Source organism: Syzygium oleosum, unplaced genomic scaffold, assembly GCF_021117445.2.
Source record: "Syzygium oleosum isolate NSW1041296 unplaced genomic scaffold, Sole_v2.1 Sole_v2.48, whole genome shotgun sequence".
In the NCBI taxonomy this organism is placed as follows: domain Eukaryota; kingdom Viridiplantae; phylum Streptophyta; class Magnoliopsida; order Myrtales; family Myrtaceae; genus Syzygium; species Syzygium oleosum.
The window spans coordinates 1,260,977-1,281,887 of NW_026607532.1; the positions used below are offsets into that span (position 1 = coordinate 1,260,977).

The 20,911-nt window shown below is 43.5% G+C and overlaps 2 protein-coding genes and 1 long non-coding RNA gene across 6 annotated transcripts; 2 read left to right on the forward strand and 1 right to left on the reverse strand.

Moving 5' to 3' along the window:
* The first annotated feature begins 1,481 nt into the window (after positions 1-1,481).
* On the forward strand, positions 1,482-12,445 carry LOC115681388 (LEAF RUST 10 DISEASE-RESISTANCE LOCUS RECEPTOR-LIKE PROTEIN KINASE-like 1.4). 4 transcript variants are annotated; one of them, XM_056306923.1, is made up of 4 exons: positions 1,482-2,295; positions 10,535-10,564; positions 10,653-10,979; positions 11,254-12,445. In XM_056306923.1, the coding sequence occupies exons 1-4, from the start codon at positions 1,533-1,535 to the stop codon at positions 12,180-12,182; spliced, it is 2,049 nt and encodes a 682-aa protein (XP_056162898.1). In that variant the 5' UTR covers positions 1,482-1,532; the 3' UTR covers positions 12,183-12,445. The 4 variants fall into 4 exon arrangements, with proteins under 4 accessions (XP_056162898.1, XP_030461174.2, XP_056162897.1 ...); XM_030605314.2 differs by lacking the exon at positions 1,482-2,295 and adding an exon at positions 2,896-6,142; XM_056306922.1 differs by lacking the exon at positions 1,482-2,295 and adding an exon at positions 7,509-9,599 and having other exon boundaries at positions 10,528-10,564.
* A 3,302-nt stretch (positions 12,446-15,747) lies between these two features.
* On the forward strand, positions 15,748-16,716 carry LOC130136722 (uncharacterized). Its single transcript, XM_056306926.1, has one exon. The coding sequence runs from the start codon at positions 16,016-16,018 to the stop codon at positions 16,418-16,420; it is 405 nt and encodes a 134-aa protein (XP_056162901.1). The 5' UTR covers positions 15,748-16,015; the 3' UTR covers positions 16,421-16,716.
* A 2,362-nt stretch (positions 16,717-19,078) lies between these two features.
* Positions 19,079-20,545, reverse strand: LOC130136723 (uncharacterized). Its single transcript, XR_008815490.1, has 2 exons — positions 20,359-20,545; positions 19,079-20,241 (listed from the first exon to the last, which is right to left on the reverse strand). It is a non-coding gene; the product is annotated as an uncharacterized LOC130136723 (long non-coding RNA).
* Positions 20,546-20,911: the final 366 nt, after the last annotated feature.

Consider the following 20,911-nt stretch of genomic DNA (forward strand, 5'->3'; position numbering starts at 1 on the left):
ATCTAAAGCTTAATAACTTTTCAATCGAATCTCGCAGTTCAATTTTCACATAACTCCAAATTTAAGACCTAACTTCGAAAATTATTCCGATTAAATGAATAATAGGCTTGAATACTTATCAGGCATTGCACTTCGCACTTGATTCGGCTTCTAAGGGCGTCCGTATCGTGTCCGGGCGAAATTCGTTTTTCCTCTCTTCTTTCTTTCCATTGCACGAACGAGCCCTTCTCTCTTCTCTTCTCTTCTTTCTTTTTTTTTTTCCTGTTTAATCCGCCGCTTGCTGTCTCTTCTTTCCTTTTTAAGCTTCAATTGCGTTGAAGCCGTTGAAGGAGAAAGAAGTAAATGAGTTGGGCTTGGGCTCTAAGAGGCATGGGCTGGGCTGGGCCCATCTCTATTACAAGCCATAATTCATCTAGGTCCGACTGGGTCAACCGATTTCGGAAAGACAAATTCTAATAATTTTAAGTTTTTGACTCAGTCATATTATCATATTATCTTAGAAATAAATTTTTATGGATGTCGATCTACGTATTTCTACCATGCATACCCAGGAAACGTTCTATTTTTCCAGTGGGTGATCAATTATTTTATTTTATTATGGCTTCCTTGTCTATTAGCCAAGCTCATCCTCACATTGTTCCACAACAAAAGTCAACGGAAGTCAACAAAAGTCGTGGTGACACGTGTCTTTCATACAGTGTGTCGTGTTCCACCCGTTGTAGCTCGTCGTGCCACAACGTAAACGTTACTGCCAATCAAGAGGTCAACACGCTTCATTTCCCCAAACAAAAATCCAAAGATTTCCATTTCCCTTCTTGTTTCATCAATGGGAAATCAAGACAAACTGGGCACTTCGGTGAAACGTGAAAACACCCGATCCCATTACAACCACGAAAGAATTCCTGTGCTCTTGCGAAACACGTCCACATCAATTCGGCTCAACTTCCCTCTCTTCCATCTTTGACTGTAATTATGGAGTACCTGTTTCCAGATGGAAATTTCCCGAAAATTTTGGTCACATGTGATGTCTTTATAGACCCGATCGTGGATTTAGCGATATGTTACCCCTTCTGATTAGGCCCAAGCCCATTCATCGATCATCTCTGCTCTCTTTATACCGTAATTCTAGATAGGGGGCACAAAAAGCTCCATTGCCATATGTAGATTGGTGGGCAGGTGGGATTGGGTGTGAGTAGTTGATGCCGGTTCAGGACACAAGCTTTGCGAAATCACTTTGCTTGCTAGTTTAAGTTCAATCCCGCTGTAGTAGTTAGTCCTCAAGAAGTTTCCCAAGTTTAGAGCATTTCACCCAGTCACTGATTAGGCCTAGCCTCCTAATAAGTCCAACAAAGACTTCCCCATTTTCCATGTCTTCACCAACTGGTTTTCATCTTCCAAACCCATCTTCCACTTCAGCGATTCATCATCGCTCACAACCCATCTCTCTTGAGCCTGCCTATCTGTTTGCTTGAAACAACAACAAGAACAACCCCACTCCATCCAACTGATCAGGAAATCCGTCTTCCACCAGAATGAATACACGTCTTCTTCTTCAGTTATGTGCCATGTTCTTCGTCTTGATGATCAATTCGACTCAATCGCAGGGCAATGATGACTTGTACTCGAATTGCAGCAACCTGTTCAGCTGCGGCAACATCCAAGGCGTCGGCTACCCTTTTTGGGGTGGGAACCGATCCAACAGTTGCGGATACCCGGCGCTACAACTTGCTTGCGAGGATAACACTGCCAGTATCATGATATCCAACGTCACATACAAGGTTCTCAATGTCTACCCCGACACTGAGGTCCTACAAATCGCTCGGGAAGATTTCTCCACCGGAATCTGCTCCCCTGAATTCACTAACACCACTCTCGACCCTGCGCTCTTCAGCATGGTCAACGGCTACATCAACTCCACATTCATCTACGGTTGTCCGACTCTGCCGGGACCAGATCTTCCAAGCCACTTCTCCTGCACCATAAGTGGTACTGCTAATACAGACGGTTATGTGTTTCCCGGGGCTGTAGGGCCAGGAGGTTGCTTCAAGAGCGTGGTGGTCCCCGTCTCTCGGACTCAATTGTCCCAGTTGGGGAATAGCTCGGCGAGCTTGGAGAAGATATTGCAGCAAGGATTTGAGGTCAGTTTAGTAGTGGATTCTGCGGCGTGTAAAGGGTGTGCTAATTCGAAAGGTGTCTGCGGTTATGACATCTCGAAGAATACAGTGGCCTGTTATTGCGCGGATGGATCATCGGGGTCGGCAACATGTGCGCCGTCTGCCGCCGGAGATTCACAAGGTATGCTTTTCTGCAATTTAATTTCTAATTATTTGCTTTACTTATTCAATCTAATTTGGACTTGTCTTCTATCATAATTTATGTGGGCATCGTTAATTTCTTCGTAAATCGTAGGCTAACAAGAATGTAAGGCAATGAAAAATTCCCTGGTTTTTTTTTATCGGTGAAAAATCCTCTGGTTAGCTCAACAAATATCTGGCTGAACGTCACCTTCCATGGTGACTAGAATGAAAATTGCACCAGTATTCCTCCAAATAATGTCCCTTGCAAGTATGTTAAACCATTAAAAAAAATTTAAGTATGTTAAACCGTGACTATAGCAGAGTTGTTGGTACTATGACTTTTCCCATCACCAAACCACTTTGCACTCGGTCCAAATAGAAGCCACTGAATCATTCTTTGTGGGGGAATGAATCGGAGCTGTTACGATTTCAGGGGAGGATTATTTGCTCTTCTACCTAGTATCTGTACTTTTTTAAATGCTTCTCGGGGAAAAATATGTAGGGCGAGATTTTCGGTAATGCATCTCAGAGTTACTTTAAGGCAAGGCAGCTCTTGCACCTTCTATACTCTTCCTCTTTTGTAGAGGGGCAATGAGTACGTCGTGTAACATGATCCCCCACTTTCTCAGAGCATGTTAATCTGCTCACTGAGACGGGATTGAATGTTGTTATTTTCCTAATCGATGGATCTGCTTAGGGCTTCTTTCCTGAGCTGACAATTTTCTATGGCACAAGCACAAAGGTAACTTTTGGTGCTTTCAGTACCATCTTTGGCCATTTACCTTCATATGGCCTAGTTAAAAGTGCCAAGACTGATATCAGCATCAGTGAAAAGAACCCTGTCTTGACTTTCATCAAGAAGATAATTGAATGTTCTACCAGTGATCCAATATGATCTGGCGGTGGAAAAAAAGTAAGCAAGCTTAACTAATCAAACTTTCTGGATGGCCGATGCTTCGCAAAGTCCAAAAGGAGCTTTCACTGGACTGAATACCACCAAGCACCAATAGCTTCAAAGCCTGTCCATTCCCGCTCCGCTAAATTTCTCATGCAGAAGTCCTTCAGTTTGAACAATATGAATTAAGTCATTCCAGAGAAGCCACTCCGGGAATGTACTGGTTGGTTCTCAGCATATAGCACAGCTAAGCAAGTCTTGTGAAAGTCTCACTGTTGTGCAGAAAATAAAGGCACTTTAGATCATCGACCTCCTACCTTTATTTAAACTCTGAAGGACTTGCATATGTTTATGCACCAAAGCCCCACTTCGCACGCATAAATTAACTATTCAGTGCATTATATAACTTTATCCACTGATATTCCTTTTCAGCTTTCTGACCCTATGTAGTGGCAGGATATGTAGAGAAAGCATCATCTAGCCCCATCCGTCAATAGATTACTTGCTCATAACCAGTGTCAGGTTTGCATCAAGAGTTTCAACCCATCATTTGTTCCATGAATGATGCCAACCATAATGTTGCTTACTGTTAAAGTGAATTCCACATCTTGTTGCTAGTAAGCAAATTACTTGGACACCCTTGAGTTTTGGCAAAATTACCCCGACACTCCCCCTACTTCGAAAAACCAGCCAGACCCTTCCTGTCATATTCAAAACTTCAATGCAACTGTTGATGTGCAAATGGCCGAGGCGGTCATCACGCGGTGATTATGTTGTGGCCACATCAGCCCTCACAAGCAAATAGCCAAAGATTGCGAGGTAGCTCCTAAGAATCTAGATCACCGTGACATTAGCATCAATTCTACGTGTATTCGCTTCTGCTTTAGTATGGGGCCACAGCGAGAGCAAAAATCGATTTCATTAGAATTACCATCATTACTTGACTCTGCCAAAGGAGCTTAAAGTGGTATAGCTATGGCCAGCAGAAATAAAGAACATGCTGAAGTCGCATGCGCTTCTTTTAGGTTATGACGTTAGTGTGAAGGTACTAAGGCAGGGCGTTGATATATTCAGTCTGAAAAATGCAATGCTAGCCTTGCTAGGCCTTGGAGTTGTCAATATTTTGCCATGTAGGGGCCGATGCAGATAGCATCCTGACCATCTGAAATCTGTGAAACTGTCGATGATCATTCTCGTATCTTTGGTAAGTCCCGGAATAGCCAACAATACTTACGGGCCCATCAGCGACTCTTTTTTCTTGTTCTTCGTCAATCCATCTTTTGCAAATCAATGGCCTTGACAGTGTCGCTTGTGTTCCTGGTTTGTACCCATTCCCTGAATCCACCAACCTATCTAGTGGGCAATCCTATCTATCTGCTCTTCCAATGGTAGTCGCTCAATTAGTTTATTTAGCACTTGCCAAAGATGATCTATACCGAACCTCATGAGTTCTTTCATTAGTGACTGTCAACTCCCTCTAATATATACTATGAGCCACATATGTCGCACAATCTCCCCCACAGATCTACTTTTCTGCCCTGCCATGAGACCAAGGATCAGCCCTGAGCCGACCCTTCTGATAAATTTGAAAAGGCAACATATGTGCCTATTTCCTACTTCCTATGATCATTTGATAAATTATGACAAATAGACTCAGAGAAAAGTAGAGCCTCCTTTATTTGACTTTTCTTGTCACCGGTGGGGATCAATGTATTTATCACCATACATGTAGTCTAGAAACCGAAGCACAAGCTTTTCTAAGCTGGAGACCTATGCGCAACGCAAAGAAAACTCCATTTGCATTCAATTCCCGACGTGTGAAAAAAGCTCAGGCCAGAGTCAGAGACGAAGACAATCTTAGATTCCGTGCGTTGGACGCTTGGAAATTGGACGAACAAATCACCTCCATTCGACCGAGTCAGGGTCAGGCATCTTCACATTTGACCGGCAATGCGATATCCTTTTCCCGACAGAAGCTTCTATTCGGTCAATTTCTACCTCCTCTTCTTTGTCAAAACTCTCCACTAGTTTTATAATCGTGATCTATGACTATTCACGCATGAAAACCGTGTCATTTCATCTTCCTCATCCCCCCCTTTTCACTTGCCCATCCCCAACCTTATTTCTCTCTCCTTTCCTCTGCATCTCACCGAAAAAAAGTTCCTCCAAAAGATGATGATGCATCCCCATCGCCATCCCCTTTGGGATCTGTCCCTGTGCTTCGTCATCGCAACCACCCTGATCCTGATCCGAGCTTCGACGGCGCGCGGTGCGGACGACCCGAGCTACTTTAACTGCAGCTCCACCATCCAATGCGGCGACCTGCAAAACGTCGGTTACCCCTTCTGGGGGTTGAACCGCCCCTCCTACTGTGGCCTGCCCAATTTCGAGCTGACTTGTCAGGACGACAACACTACGTTGCTCAACATATCGAGCCAGACCTATCGGGTCCTTCGGTTCCATGACACCTCACAGACTATGACCGTTGCCCGAAATGATTATTGGAATACTATCTGCCCAGCCTTTTTTATCAATACCACCCAGGAAATCACCAGCTCTTTCAATTACACCTCGGACACCGTGGCCAGCAACCTGACTCTGTACTATGGGTGTCAGATAGGGTCAATGACTCCCAACCAGTTCAACTGCACCATCAATGACACAAACGTCATCAGTTACTTCATAACAACCACGACCATTACTAGTTTGTTTGGAGGGTGCAATACGAGCGTGGTGCTGCCTGCGAACCAGTCAGCCATTCAGGCGATAGAGTTGAACCCGACCAACACGACTGTAGTGTCAGCCATCGATGAGGGCTTCGGGCTGCAGTGGACGGTGGCCGAACAATGCAGCGGCTGCCTCATTTCAGGCGGGCAGTGTGGACGGGATAATAGTTCTGGTGATTTCACATGCTATTGCCAAGATAAGTCCACCTCTTCCACATGCTCAGGTATGTCAGTTATTGTCCTAGACCTTACTTCGAACATTCCTATGATGATTTGGTCCTAACTGATGGCTCGGGCTGGGATAAAAAAACTCCTAATGACTTGATAAGTATAGCTGATCCCAATTTGAATTAAAGTGAAGAACATGAAAATCATAGATAACATCTAATCGCTTTCGCTATTGATTATTCTTAGGATGTTAGGATGAGCCAATTCGTTCTGGTGATTAGTATGTTGTTGTGCCTATGAAGTTGGGGAAATGTCCATGTCTCCTAAAAATTCTTTGCTCTGTGCTCACCCCAACCAAACCATTCGAACTAATCATTGCCCAATACTCAATTTACTAGATCAAATCCAACAGTATCTGAAGAATTATCTGATGATTATGGAACTCCCAATCTCGCAGTGTTACGCATGCCGGCCGATGGATGATTCCGGCGCGTATCGCTACTCCCTCCTCCAATTAGTGTTTGTTAAACCCTTCTCTTCCTTCTTTGTTCTGTCCCTTGATGCTGACTTTTTCCAAGGCTTCAAGGGTCGCTCTGTCGGCAGTCAAAAATGGCCTGCGGGCTACCGACTAAATTGTTATTATATATTATTATTCTAAGTCGTTTTTAATGATACGGAAAGATTGGTCAACAAAAGCCACCCACAAAAATAATTTAGTGAGACTTTTCTTCATAATTCCTTCGCAAGTTGTGGGAAGGATATGCAACTTGGAAAAACTAAAAAGCAGTCGTTTGAAAATTGCTATGAGCTGGAGTGGAGATGCACCAATTCATTTCATGTTATACATAATAATAAAAATAATAACAATAATAACAATAATAATAGGATCTTGTTAATAAATGTTTCGTGTCACTCTTTGACTATACTTTAAAAGGAAATTTCAAATGCATTGATTTCACATAATACTAGAAATACAGTGCATAACAAATGACGATCTTTTTTTAATCGAGTACTTAGCATAATCCACAATAATAAAATAGTCATGTACGAATCCCAAATTCATGAACTTAGGATATGGGATGCTTTGGCTGATGTTGAAAGGTTAGCACTCAAGATGATGATATTTTACCCACTTCAGTTAGGCTAGAAGTCTTCTTTTCTAATCTATGCATAGAGTGCACCACATTCTGTCCAGTTAGAAAGATCCATGTGGCAAAAGCCGACCATTAGATGATAAAATTCAAGGATAAGCTTCAGTAGGAAACTATTTTGGCTTTGCTTGGAACTTGCGTGTATAGTCAGCAGCCACTCACCTAATCTTTTGTTTGCTTGTTCTTCTTCATCTTGGGTAATGACGTATTAGCTTGAGGGTGATTATAATAGGAGTCCTTTGGATCATTCCACTAGTAATCCTATCAATCGTTACGGAGTTGGAATTCAACTCTTCTACAGACAACTTCACCGGTTTGGTCAGTCTCGAGAACAAACTATTACATTCCTTAGGTCCTCGTGCCCCTTAATCACATCTAAACAGTTGAATCGGTCGGCCCTGATGTTAAAACTGGCTGATTGCACCATCTTGAACGTGTGACGTTCATTTGTGAGAGAGCCTGGGAACAGATCCCCAATTTCCTCCTCACCTGTGCAACTTTAAGGTCAGTTGCCGGTTTACCATGTGTACACTCCTATATCCATGTTGGTGAAACCTAGGAATTGTGTTTGTTGGCTCATGTAGCAGCAAACAGAAGAAGGGTAAGAAAAGCACCCTCTGCAGGCTTTTTTTTTTGGTCGATACCCTCTGCAGGCTTAGACGGGGGTGTTTTGCCATAACAACACGAGCGAAGTTCGTCTTTCCTAAAGGGGCTGGGCAGCTTTTGGCCCAGGCCCATAACTTGACCATTAAAGCCAGTGGGCCTTAAGCCTCAATCTGCGGGCAACGAATTTGCACGAACTTTTTGGGTGTCTCTGTCCTTTCTTGAGCTGTTTGCAGAGTCATTTCTCATGCAAATCTACATCGTGTTACGTAGCTCAAAATTGTTTTTATGTGCCCCCAACGAACAAAGGATATTGCTCCTATGTGCCGATCGAGATAGAACAGAACAAGAAAGCAAACCATAAAGTTTTCCTTAGACAGCACAGGCCCTCCATTACATTCCGCAGCAAACTTTCACCGGCCGTTTCTTCCGTCCATTGAATGTTCCGCTCCTGTGGTTCAACTGCTCCGGTTCTATTTTAAACAAGTCATCGCTGTCCGATTCAATTGCTGTCACAGTCTCTATTTGCTTTCGTCCTCATCTACTCCCTACCCATTGACCCAAAATTTCTTCCCTCAGATTTAAGTCATCGAATACGACACCTTGCCCGTAAAGTAACATTAGATTCCCAATCATTCATGAAGAAAGAAGGCGACCCACGTTGGAACAGTCTGTCGCCCCCCCCAGACAGCCCCGAGCCTCCATTTCAGAAAAGGCATTTAAAAGGGCAGAAAACTTTAGTTTGATAAATCCACGAAACAAAGAGGAGTCAACGAAAGCCAGCTCCTCCTACTCTCTACTCTGTCTTTAACCTGGGTCAACAGTCAAACATGGAAAGAAAGAGCAAATTTTGTTGCCCAAGGAACATGCCCGCCTGGACTTCGTCATCATCATCATGTATTAGCTCTCAGCTAGCTGAAGCTACTCTTTCTCCCTCTGCTCTCTCACGCCCCCCCTTCTCGCTCTCCGCCGCGGCCCGCCAATGCACCGCCACCTCCTCCCCCTCCTCCTCACGGCGGCGACCACCCTTTCCCTCCTTCTCCTCCTCCTCCCCTGCCCGGCGGCGGCGTCGTCCCCCTCCTCCGACGGCTCGCTCTCCGGCTGCAACCGAACCTTCAGCTGCGGCCCCCTGGTAAACGTCTCCTACCCCTTCACCGGCGGCGACCGCCCCGACCACTGCGGCCCGCCGGAGTTCCGCCTCGGCTGCGTCGGCGGCTCCCCCGAGCTCGCCGCCGGCTCCCTCACTTACCGCGTCCTCGCGCTCAACCAGACTCTCCGATCGCTCACTCTCTCAAGAACCGATCTTAACAACAACACCTGCTTGCAGCAATACGCCAACACCACTCTCAACTCCACCGTCTTCCCCTTCGCTAGTGACGACGAAGACCTCACCTTGTTTTATGGGTGTTCGACGGTGATGACCGTCAAGCCCCGGAATCTGTTCAGTTGCGAGATCAATGGGACCGAGACGGACAACTATTACTTGTTGGGTGCTGTCCCCACTGATCCGATTCTTAATGTGAGCAAGTGTAATGTGAGTGTCACGGTCCGAATTCTGCAGTCCGCGGTAAACATGCTCACCGCAAACCGGTCGAAGCTCAGGGAGGCTCTGATGGAGGGTTTTGAGGTGAATTACACGAATCCGTACGAGGATGAGTGTGTGCGCTGTGGTGGGATTGGTGGGGAGTGTGGGTTTGACTCTGATCCGGGGAAGCCCATTTGTATATGTGATGACCGAATTTGTTCCACATCCACTGCAGGTACTGCAATTGGTCACTTTCTGTCTGTTCAATTGCTGATCTGAACTCAGTATATTTTCTGGATCGTGTGTGCTAGTTTCCCCCTTGCACCTTGTACTTTAGTCACGGAATAGCCCCATAACAGAGAAGCTTTTTTGAAAAAGCTCGAGCTAAGAACAGATAACTCCCTCTGTATAGGTAGATGGAAAGAGGATGTGGCATTCCAATCCAACCGAAGGGGGAGAGGAAGTTACTTGAAATAGATTAGTATTACTCTATGGATAGTTTTTAGATGATTTCCTATATGGAAAAGACTAATCATGTCTTGAACATGATTGTGCAAATGTGGATATTCACCTCACTGACAGGGATCTGCAATGGCTGGGAAATCTTTATGGTATAGTTCTGCAAAATCGTTGACTCTTTGGAGATACAGAACCTATCTTTGTGGTCTTGTCTCCCAAATCGTCAATACTTCCCGCCCGCTTTGGTAATATATTTTTGTGCCACTTCTTCCATTCCAAACAATCAGGGTCTGTTGCTACTTTGCAATTATTATCTTATTGGTAATGGGGTAATGCATGTGCATGATTACCATGGGAAAAAACCGATTCGATTGGCATTGGAGCACTGGTTACGAGAAGAGCAAGCATAAGTACTACACCCGCTAACAGTTCTGCTTTAGTGATCCCCACAACACTATGTACTTAGCGTATTTAAAGTACGAGTCTGACGGATGAACTGGGATGCTCTTTTTCTTTACCGGTTTTTCTATGGTTTTTGTTAGTGAATAGTCTCATCCACTCCCTAGGAATGAGGTATAGTATGAACTGGGTGGTCCTATTTGGAGGATGTATCTGCGTATTAAATTCCTGATCTCAGCATGTTCCAGTTTTTTTCTTCCGTTGTTAAGAGAATTATGCATATATTGACAGTTCTTGATTTAATGCTGCAGGGGGCAAAAGTCAAATATCACTTGGAGCAGGTAAGACATATGCTTTTGTGTGACTGGGCAAGTTATCCTAGTGTTACCAGCAAACCAATAATTGAGGTGTTTCCTTAATCTCTTGCAGCCCTTGGATTGGCAGGAGCTGGCCTGACAGGACTCCTGGTGGGATTCGGGATTTTCTCCTGTAGACAGAAGAGGAATAGAAAGCGAGCCGCTGCAGAAGCTCAAAACAAGAGCATTACCCCACCTCCTTCAAGCAAAGGGCTTCCCATTTCATCGACTAGTTTCTCTAGAACCACCCCCTCTTATCCAACTTCCAAATCTGACCTTGACAGGGGAAGCACCTATTTCGGAGTTCAGGTCTTCAGTTACAATGAACTTGAAGAGGCAACTCAAAGTTTCGATCCTTCCAGAGAACTTGGAGAGGGTGGCTTTGGAACTGTTTATTATGGTAAGACGAACCTTATTAACTTTTCCTTATTGACCATCGAAGTAAAGAAGTAAAACGCAATCTTCTAAGATATGCAATGTGCAGGACCAATCGTTGCAAAAAATATGCATAATTCTTCTCCTCCTTCCCATCATCTATGTCTACATATATAATTTCACTACCTTTTGAATTTTGATTGGCCTGATTAATTAGAATAAAATGAGATCATCAATCCTTTTCTTGAAGGTTATGTCTTGTGCCATGTTATCTAAGTGTTTGGCCATTGCTTCAATAGGTCGGCTCCAGGATGGACGTGAAGTCGCAGTTAAACGCCTGTATGAAAACAACTTGAAAAGAGTGGAGCAGTTCATGAATGAAGTTGAAATCCTGACTCGTTTGCGGCACCCGAACCTTGTGACGCTCTTTGGATGCACCTCCAGACGAAGCCGAGAGCTCCTATTGGTCTATGAGTACATTCCAAACGGCACCGTGGCTGATCATCTTTTCGGAAAAAGATCTGGCACGAGTCCAATCCCCTGGCGCATCCGGTTGAATATGGCCATAGAAAGTGCAGATGCTCTCGCTTACCTTCATAAGTCAGATGTCATACACCGCGATGTGAAGACAAACAATATCCTCCTAGACCACAGTTTCCGAGTCAAAGTGGCAGATTTTGGTCTGTCGCGATTGTTCCCCAACGATGTCACCCACGTGTCAACAGCCCCTCAGGGAACTCCAGGCTATGTGGACCCCGAGTACTATCAATGCTACCAGCTCACGGACAAGAGCGACGTGTATAGCTTTGGTGTAGTTCTTTGCGAGCTTATCTCGTCAAAACCCGCGGTTGACACGAACAGGCACCGCCACGACATAAACTTGGCAAGTATGGCCATCAACAAGATCCAAAACCAGACATTGCACGAATTGGTCGACCCCGCTCTAGGGTACGACACGGACTACTCCGTTAAGAGGATGACTACGCTAGTCGCTGAGCTGGCCTTCCGATGCTTGCAGCAGGAGAGAGACATGAGGCCTACTATGGAAGAGGTGGTAAAGGCTTTGAAGGAAATTGAGCAAGAGGAGATCACTCTGCAGAATGCAGAGGTGGTGGATATTCGGACTGACGACACTGGGCTCGTGAGGAACATCACTCCACCATTTTCGCCGGAATCCGTGGTGACTGATAAATGGCACAGCGACTCAGCAATTCCTAGTTCCTTCTAGTTCAAGCCTCTCAGATACTCTTTGCTGTACTATTAGCTGAGTTTTGCTGTAGTTGCGGGGAAAGTAAATTGCACTCCTGATCCAGATGCATATGACTGTCCATTATCCTTTTTTAGTTTTCATAAATATGATATTTTGGTCCTCCTTGATGATCTAGCTGGGGGAGACGCAGAGCCAGAGGCACCAGCTGCTAAGGGCAGTGTACATATTAAGTGGAGACATCGAACGATTATTTATAGATGAATTTTGATGTTTTATTTCCATTTTTCCATGTGTGCATCTAGTTCTTCTCCTGCATTTATTGTCTCGAACTTGCAAAGTTGGGCTCAGATCCTTTTCGCGCTTCTTTTTCTTGTTCCTGTTATTGGGTACTATGAACAACTTTGGAGCTACCCAGGTGCAGCTCAGAGCAGACGTGGATATGGATACAGCTGATGCAATGCGTAAATCTAATTTGCTGTAGTTGCCTTTGTCAATGCTGAACTCCATTGCAGCTCAATTCCCCAGTTCTCCCCTTGCTCCGTCAGTCTTAGTCTGTCTTTCGTAAACTCTCCTGCCTCTAACAAAGTGCACTTACGTAATCAAAATCCATCTAACATGTAGCACATTCCTTAAATTTGCCTTATAACACCATCATTCTTTATATTCGATAATGTAACCCATACATATCTTCAAATGTCACAAAAAGGGTCAGTTTATTTCACGAAAAAATCGAATTTCAAAAACTATTTTTTTAAAAATAATAATTTGTATAGCTTACAAAACACTTTTCGAACATAGTTGCTGTCAAGGATGCTTAATCGCGCGCTGAAGCTAGATCGAGCAACCAGAGGGGAAGATCTGACGCCACTCGTGTTATTATGTTATGAAAATATATGTTCATTTTCGTAGAGGAATGGAGTAAAGAAGCAAGAAATTGTGCGGGCATTACTGGCAGCAAAGACATGGGAGTGAGGTCGAAGCTGCAAAGCGGATCCCGACCATTCTTCGATCTCGCACATCCTAATGATTAGGCTTCGACCCGACATTTCATTGTCGCCGAGCCTCAGTACGTGTGCCCATAAACCTCAAAAGAAGTGAAATTTCTTCTTCCGGGAGATGAAGATTAAAGACAAAGAAGAACGGAAGAATGAAAAGCGAAGAACGAAGGAGAGAATCCATGGCTTCTTCTCGATTCTCACCGGCTCTGAAGAGGAGCTTCTTCGGCCGTCAGTTTCAGTACTGAGTCCAATCAAACTTTTCTTCTGCGCCGTCCTTTATATAGGGCTAGGGCTGCAAACCTGACCCTTCGTCCGTCGCTGCGATCCTCGTAGATCCGACGGCTCAGACGCGACATCCAAATTGTTCGGTGGAAAAACATGTCGGCTTGTGTCCCTGCGATCCCAATGCATCTGCACCGTCGGATCTAATTTGTTTTATGTATTAATATACAAGAATTTAGAACTCCGATTGTTTCGTGATTTGAAAAACATATTTTTTAAAATGATCGATTGTATTGCTTACAAAAATGAATGTTCGAAAATATACTTTCATTATTTACAAAAATGTTTAGATATAAATCGTTGTATACAATGAAATTTTTTTTCATCAACTAATTATTTCAAGTGTTTTATTTCAAGTTCACTTTCCAGAATGTATCCCCTCGAAACTTAGATCCGTCGTCTTGATTTTAGAGCTATTAATAAATATAATTATAAGACTTATATAACTCGCTCTCTGTTTCTGTCTAGACAAATCATGTCTGGTATTGTCAACTCTAGTTTTGATATTCTCATCATGTTAAAAAGCTATTCCGCTCAGATTAAGCTGGCTTGATAATTCCATTGAAAAAATTGAATACTCCATAGTTAAAATTTTGGTAAGATTAACTAGTTTTTCAAGATTCATTTAAGTAATTTTCGTTTGATATATTTGATAAATAATGAATTACTTAATTTGTTGAAAATGATGAGATACTTACTGAAAATCACAGCGTTAACAAATCCATCTCCAGTAATAAACTAATCACATGTTTTTCTCGACATTCGGATTTTAAAAAGTCATTTCAATTTCTAAAAAAAATCATGAAAAGTATACGTATGCACAACTGCAGGCTAACATATGAGTTGCAAGATCTTGTAATAGTAAAACGTAAAAAGAAAAAGTCACTCCCTTAAGTTTGATTTAAAAAAGGTAAATGATACTGAAAAAAGCTAATCCATATACATCCTTTTTCCTTTTCATTTTCAGCAAATTAAGGCCGTCATTAGTCAACACCCCATTACCTTAATTTTAGGATATCGAAATTTTCTACTTTTCTTATAAAATAAAATAAAAACCCTTGTTAATATCAATGCATAATGATTGACCTATCAACTAGAAACATCCTCGGATGGAAATTAAAAAGCTTATTAATCCTTTCGTTCTATTATTTTTAGCCAGAAGTTTTCTTATTGACCATTCTGCTGTTTGGCCAAGACAAACTATATGTATCGATTGAGAGTAACCTCAAAGGGAGTCAGAAGCTTTTGCGAGGGCTTTTGCGGCTTGTCCTCTTCATCAAGTCGGGCTTCACAGGTATATTTTTTTATTTTAACATATCGGTGTCCGTATGCCTCGCACCCCTAATTCCTCCCATAATCTTTGTCTTCCCAAGAAATGAGGGAATACCCTCTTTTTGCTTTACATTCTATGGATCTCGAGGTCCGGACGAGACCAAAGATGAAGCAGTTTAAGGATTTAGGGTCCGTTTATTTCACGAAAAACATTTTCCGGCTTCGATTTACTTAGGAAAATGAGTAAAAAAAAAATTCCCTAGTCAACAAAAAATGTTTTCTTATCAAAACTTAAAGTTAGGAAAATGATTTCCTCTTTGAAAGAATCGAAAAATGTTTTCCGAAATATGATTAGCTATTGGCACTTGGACGCGAAACTCCATACTTAAGCTCGGACTCCCCAACGTTGGTTCCCGAGTCCCGACATTTAGGACCAAGTAGCCGGAGGCCGGGCTCGGGGACCTTGTGTCCCGAGCCTAGGCCCCGGTGCTCATACCTGGGTTCATCGAGGCCGGACCCAACCCTCGGTGCCCGTACCCGATGCTCGGTACACCGAACTCGGGTCCATAAAGGCCGTCCCCTAGTTCTCGACGCTCCACAAAGGCCGTGCGCAAGTCCTTAATTAGGTCCCGGTCTAAACAAACTATTAGGTCCCGGTCCAAACAAACTATTAAGCCAAGATCGAAAGATAAAAATTTTTATATAATTTGGATTTTTCAAAATTGTGAAAAGGAGAAACTGACATTTTGCAAGTAACTCTCACAAGTTACAGGTCAAAAGAAAAGGAGAAATTTTCAATTTGGGGTCAAAAGTGAGGTTTTCTTAAAACGGGTCCCGACCATCAGGCCCAGGTCCACAAAGGCCTTGCGCAGGTCCTTAATTAAGGTCCTGGCCTAAACAAACTATTAAGCCAAGATCGAAAGACAAAAAAAAATCTACATAATTTGGGTTTTTCAAAATTGTGAAAAGGAGAAACTGACATTTCGCAAGTAACTCTCACAAGTTACAGAGGTTAAAAGAAAAGAAAGGTGAGAAAATGGTTCCGAAGTCGCGAGAGCCCGCCACGTGCATGAAATATTCCCCTCTGAGAGGAAAGGACGGCCCATTAAAAAGATTCAGACAGCAAGGCGGCGTCCAAAGCCGTCCCGGCGACAGATATTCCCTTCTTCGGCCCTCGTCGTCTCCAAGCTCCGAACGAATCAGCATCCACGAAAGAGACCCGCAGAATCACCCTCCTCGCATTCATCGATACTCCCTCTCTTCGCCCGTGTTGCTCTGAGATATAGGGGCGGCGGACCGATGGAGAAGACGGCGACCCTCCGCGAGGTCATGGCGCTCGCGGCGACGGAGCCCGCTGGCCCTCGCCTCCGCCGCCGCCGCGGGACCCTGCGGTCGCTCCTCTTCCGGCGGTTCCGCCGCCGCGGCGGCGATCCGTCGGACCGTGCTCGCGACACGCTGCCGGCGAGCACCGGGGGCAAGTACAGGCTGGAGGACCTCTTCCTGCTGCATCCGCCGCTCGATGGTCCGGCGTCGGAGAGGATAGCCGAGGCTCGCAGGCATTCGTCGCTGGAGGCCGAGGCGGTCGGCGGCGGCTTGGCCGTGCGCCGGAGCGGGTCGAGAAGGCTCCCTCCTGTTGCCGGGTCGTTCCGGTGCCGGATGCTGAGGAGAGCGTGGCGACCGGTGCTGCTTACCATCCCGGAGTAGTAGGATTCAGAGCATTTGCGTCCGATAATTTTTGTTTTTATTTTTAGTTTCATTTTCGGGACTATTGGCAATTTGCCCCTCGAGTTCATTTTTTTCTTTTCAAATTTGACCCCTTAGGTACGAATTGTTTGGCTCTCAAGTCCAAAATTTCCCGATTTGGGAATCCCAAATGGAGATGTGCCCTCGCCAAATTTTTTTCTTTTTTTAAATTTGACCCTTTAAGTGCGAATTGTTTTCATAACGCCTTCTGTTTTTATAAAGAAATTTGGCTTTATATGTGATCAAAGCGGTATCTTGCTCCCTTTTGGTGTGCTTGTCCAATTTAGGAGCTAGAACATATTGGCGCTGAAAGGATTGCCATTGCTTTGTTTTTTTTTTTGGTTGCTTTTACCAGTGCTATTACCATGTGACTTTGCATAGCAGATTCTGTATACGGTATAACAAAAGCAACATCTATCTAAGTATCATATTCGATTTCCTAGTCTCAACAAATCTTCTCTGTTATACATCTATTCGCCAATCTCTGTAAATATACAAAGCTGATACAATGATACTTGATCTTAACTCACATTGATGAATCCGATTAGGGTCTTGTTAACTTGTTCTCTAGACGCTTGTAAAGAATACCTAATATGGAAAGTTTCGATTTTCACTATGCCGATTACATGAACATTATATGCAATGGAAATGTAATATTTCCTTTAATTAACTAATTAACAAGTTCTCACGAGGCACTAGTTAACAGATTACATTGTAATAACATCTTCAACACAAACCAAGCACCCTTCCAAATATGATATATGGTATCGACCTAGGCCATCCTGAAAATTAACAATTGCATAGTTGTACATTCTGAGATTTAGCCTAGTTGTAATCCTCTGCCCAACAGCCAATTTGTTTTGCTCGTGAAATTTGTTTGAAGTGATTACCTGTGAGCTTAGTCTCACTGATACTTAGGGAATTCGTGCTTAATTTATCATTTAATCGACAAAAAGATCTGGCAGAAGTTGAAAAGCATTCTCCAAGTCTAACCACATCAGCAAACCAGCAATTAACGTACCGGGAGATCTAATGTGTTTAACTTTTGCCACAACTTCAACATTTTTCGCAAGCCATAAGCACAAGTTAAACGAATAGGGATGAATCACAACGCTCCAATCTTTCAACAGGTTAATTTTAACCTTGCGGTATCTTAACTGGATAGTTTGGACTTGTCCTCAGCCTGCAGCAATCTTTTCTCATCCACGGCGTCGACTGCCCCTTCTGAGGTGGAAACCGATCCAACGGTTGCAGTTACCCCACACTAGGACTCACTTGTGAGAACAGAACTGCCAAAATCCCAATGTCCAACATCCAATACTTTCAGCCGGAATTTGCTCCCCCGACTTCACTAACAACACCCTCGATCCCGCTCTCTTCAGCACACACTTTCCGACAACATCAGTGCCACATTCGTTTATGGTTGTCCTTCTATGTCACCCAGGGTTCCCATCCAGTTCTCATGCACCACAATTGGTGTTGCTAATACAGACGTTTATGGAGTTTACAGGGTTGTGGGGCCAGGAAGTTGCTTCAGGAGAGTGGTGGTACCTGTTTTCGGACTCTATTGTCGCAGTTTGGGAATGGTTCGGCGAGTTTGGAGAAGATACTGCAGCAAGGAATCGAGGTCAGGTGGGAAGTGGACTCAGCAGCTTGAAGATGGCGTACTGAATTGAAAGGCTTTTGCGGTCACAAAAGCTCAGTGGATACGACAGTTGGTTATTGCACGGATGGATCCTAGAGGTCTGGTTCATGACTGTCATGAACTCTTGCTGGAGGGCCTCAAGGACAGCCTTGTTCAAAAGGTATGTTTTTATGCCAATTGGTTTTTAATTATTCCAATCACTTATTCATTCTATTTTAGACTCATATTGTATAATTCATGTTGCCATTTTTATTTTTCTGGGAACGAGTTCAAAGGCTAACAAGCTGTTTACACCAAAAAGTGAAAAAAAATCATGGAAATAGGCATAAGCATATAAGGAAATACCCAATTGTTAGCTCCAGAATTATCAGTGTAAATATCACTTTCCGAATTGACTGAAGTGAACATTGCACCTATAGTCCTTCCAATAATGTTCCTTAAAACTATCTCAAGCAACATTCGGTACAACAACTTTTCTCATAACCAACCATTTTGCACTCATTCTCTTTAAGAGGGTTGAGGTGAAGTTGTTATGACATGAGGGCTATCGAATTTACCTTCTACCTGATATCTCTATTCCTTTAGATGCTTCTCACTACACAGAGCGACATTTTTGGAAACACATCTAGAAGGTACTTCTAGGCAAGGCAGCCTTCGTCCCTTCTATTCTGTACTTTTCCTCCAGATGAGTTCATTGCGGATAACATGATCTCTCGCTTTCTCAGCTCATGTTAATCTGCCTACTGAGACAGTATTGAACATGTTACTAATTGCTTAAGTGATGAGTCCCCTTAGACCTTACCTGTATCAGTTCTGTTGCACAAGCACAAAGAGATTGTAATTATTTCCTGTACTATCTTTAGCCTTCTTTTCTCTTTTGCTAAGTTAAAAATGCCAAGACTGATAACATAATCAGCGAACGGGAATTTATCTTGAGTGTCATTGCTTGAATACTCTACCCATGATTCAATATGTTTAGAGTTGGAAAAGAGGAGCCGACTTTTAAGCAAGCTTGTTTAATCCACTTACTGGATGGCTGATACATCAAAATGCCAAAAAGGAGCTTCAATGGACCGAAAATCACCAAGCGCTAGCTTCCTAGCTTCTTCATTTCCGCTTTGACAGTACTTCTCATGTGTAAACTCTTCTTCACTTTGAGCTATATGAAATAAGTCATTCTGAACAGGCCAATTCTTGGAACATACTGGGTTGTTGCCAGCATATATCCAATACTATTGCCGTGACATCTTTACTTTGTCAAGGATCAAAAGAGCTAAAATTGCTATAGCTCTTGCCTTAGGCCATAACCTTGCAGTTGCATATTTTGCCATGTAGTGGCGATGATGTTAGCATCCTGTCCATCTGAGATCCATGAAACTTTTGATTATCATCCACGTATTTTTGAGTTCTGGAATGGCCAACGAAGATTAAAATGCATAGGTGCCTTTGGCTACTGTTTCTTTATTCTTCGTTGGTCCATCTTCAGCAATAATGTATTGGACTGGATATTTTTCCCGCTACCTGAATCCACCAGGCCATTACGACATAGTGTCCTATATCTGCTCTTTCAATGACATTCAATCAGGTGATTTAGCACTTGCGCTTGCTGAGATGATCCATACCAAACTCAGAAGCCCTTTAAATGGTAATCATCAACTGTCACCAAATTACCGAACTCAGTAGCCCTTTCGTTTGTCAAAAACCTGGCTAGACTCGAACTTGTAAGTAATTTGATAAAGAGAAACCAATGTCAGACCAAGTCACCCACATTCAAATTGACCGGCAGTGGCATCTAAGAATTATAAGACCGAGATTCTCTTTAAACAATTTCTCTCCCTTCTTTACCAAAATCCACCAACTTCTGTCATCAATCACTAGACAAGCTTGAAAGTATGTCACCTTTCCATCTCTTTCTTTTTACTGTGCCAAGTCCAAGCTACTTTTCTCTCCTTCCATTTTCATCTCCCAGAAAAGATCATCACTATTACCATCTCCTTTTGCATCTCTCCAGATGCTTCGTTATCATAATCCTGAACCCGATCCTAGCTCCAACATTGTACGGTGTCAACCTGCAAAACATCATTACCCCTACTGGGGGTTGAACCAGGCCTCGTACTGCGGCTTGCCCGAGTTTGAGCTGACTTGTCAGGACAACAAGACAGAGCAGATCACGATATCGAACTGAGCCTATCGGGTTCTTTGGGTAGGTAATACCTCCCAAACGATGATCGTTGTGAGAACGGACTATCGAAACACTACCTGCCCAACATATTTCTACATACCACCCAGAAATCATCAGCCCTTTCTCCTATACCATGGACACCGTGACCAGCAACCAAACTCTGTATTATGGCTGCCAGGCAAGCCCAACTGTAGCCTCGCTATTCGTTGACAGCCAGTTCAACAGTTCCATCAATTATGCCATGTGATGGGTTACTTTGTGACGAGGAAAGTTAGCGATATCACGAGTTATGAAATCACATGCGCTTTAAGGTTATGACCTCTGTTTGAAGGTACTAAGGCAGGGTGTTGATATATTCACTGTGCCGTGCTAGCCTTGCTAGACCTTGGAGTTGTCAGTGTTTTTCCGTGTAGGGGCCTGTAAGGATAGCATCTGGCCATGTGAAATGTAGGAAACTGTCCGATGGTCACTCTCGTATCTTGTCAAGTCCCGTAATAGCCAACAAAGGCGATAATACTCCCAAGCCCATCAGCGACTCTTTTTTTGTTCGTCAGTTTATCTCATACCCTAAATCCACCAATCCATCTAGTGTCATATGCTATTTGATGCGGCAGCATGTAATCGA

What these genes read in the sequence shown, in the direction of transcription:
- LOC115681388 (XM_056306922.1), top strand. Translation starts at nt 8,823, where the DNA reads ATGCACCGCCACCTCCTCCCCCTCCTCCTCACGGCGGCGACCACCCTT. An exon ending in TCAAATATCACTTGGAGCAG is followed by an intron (nt 10,565 to 10,652) that starts GTAAGACATATG and finishes AATCTCTTGCAG; the next exon opens with CCCTTGGATTGGCAGGAGCT. An exon ending in CTTTGGAACTGTTTATTATG is followed by an intron (nt 10,980 to 11,253) that starts GTAAGACGAACC and finishes TTGCTTCAATAG; the next exon opens with GTCGGCTCCAGGATGGACGT.
- LOC130136722 (XM_056306926.1), top strand. Translation starts at nt 16,016, where the DNA reads ATGGAGAAGACGGCGACCCTCCGCGAGGTCATGGCGCTCGCGGCGACG.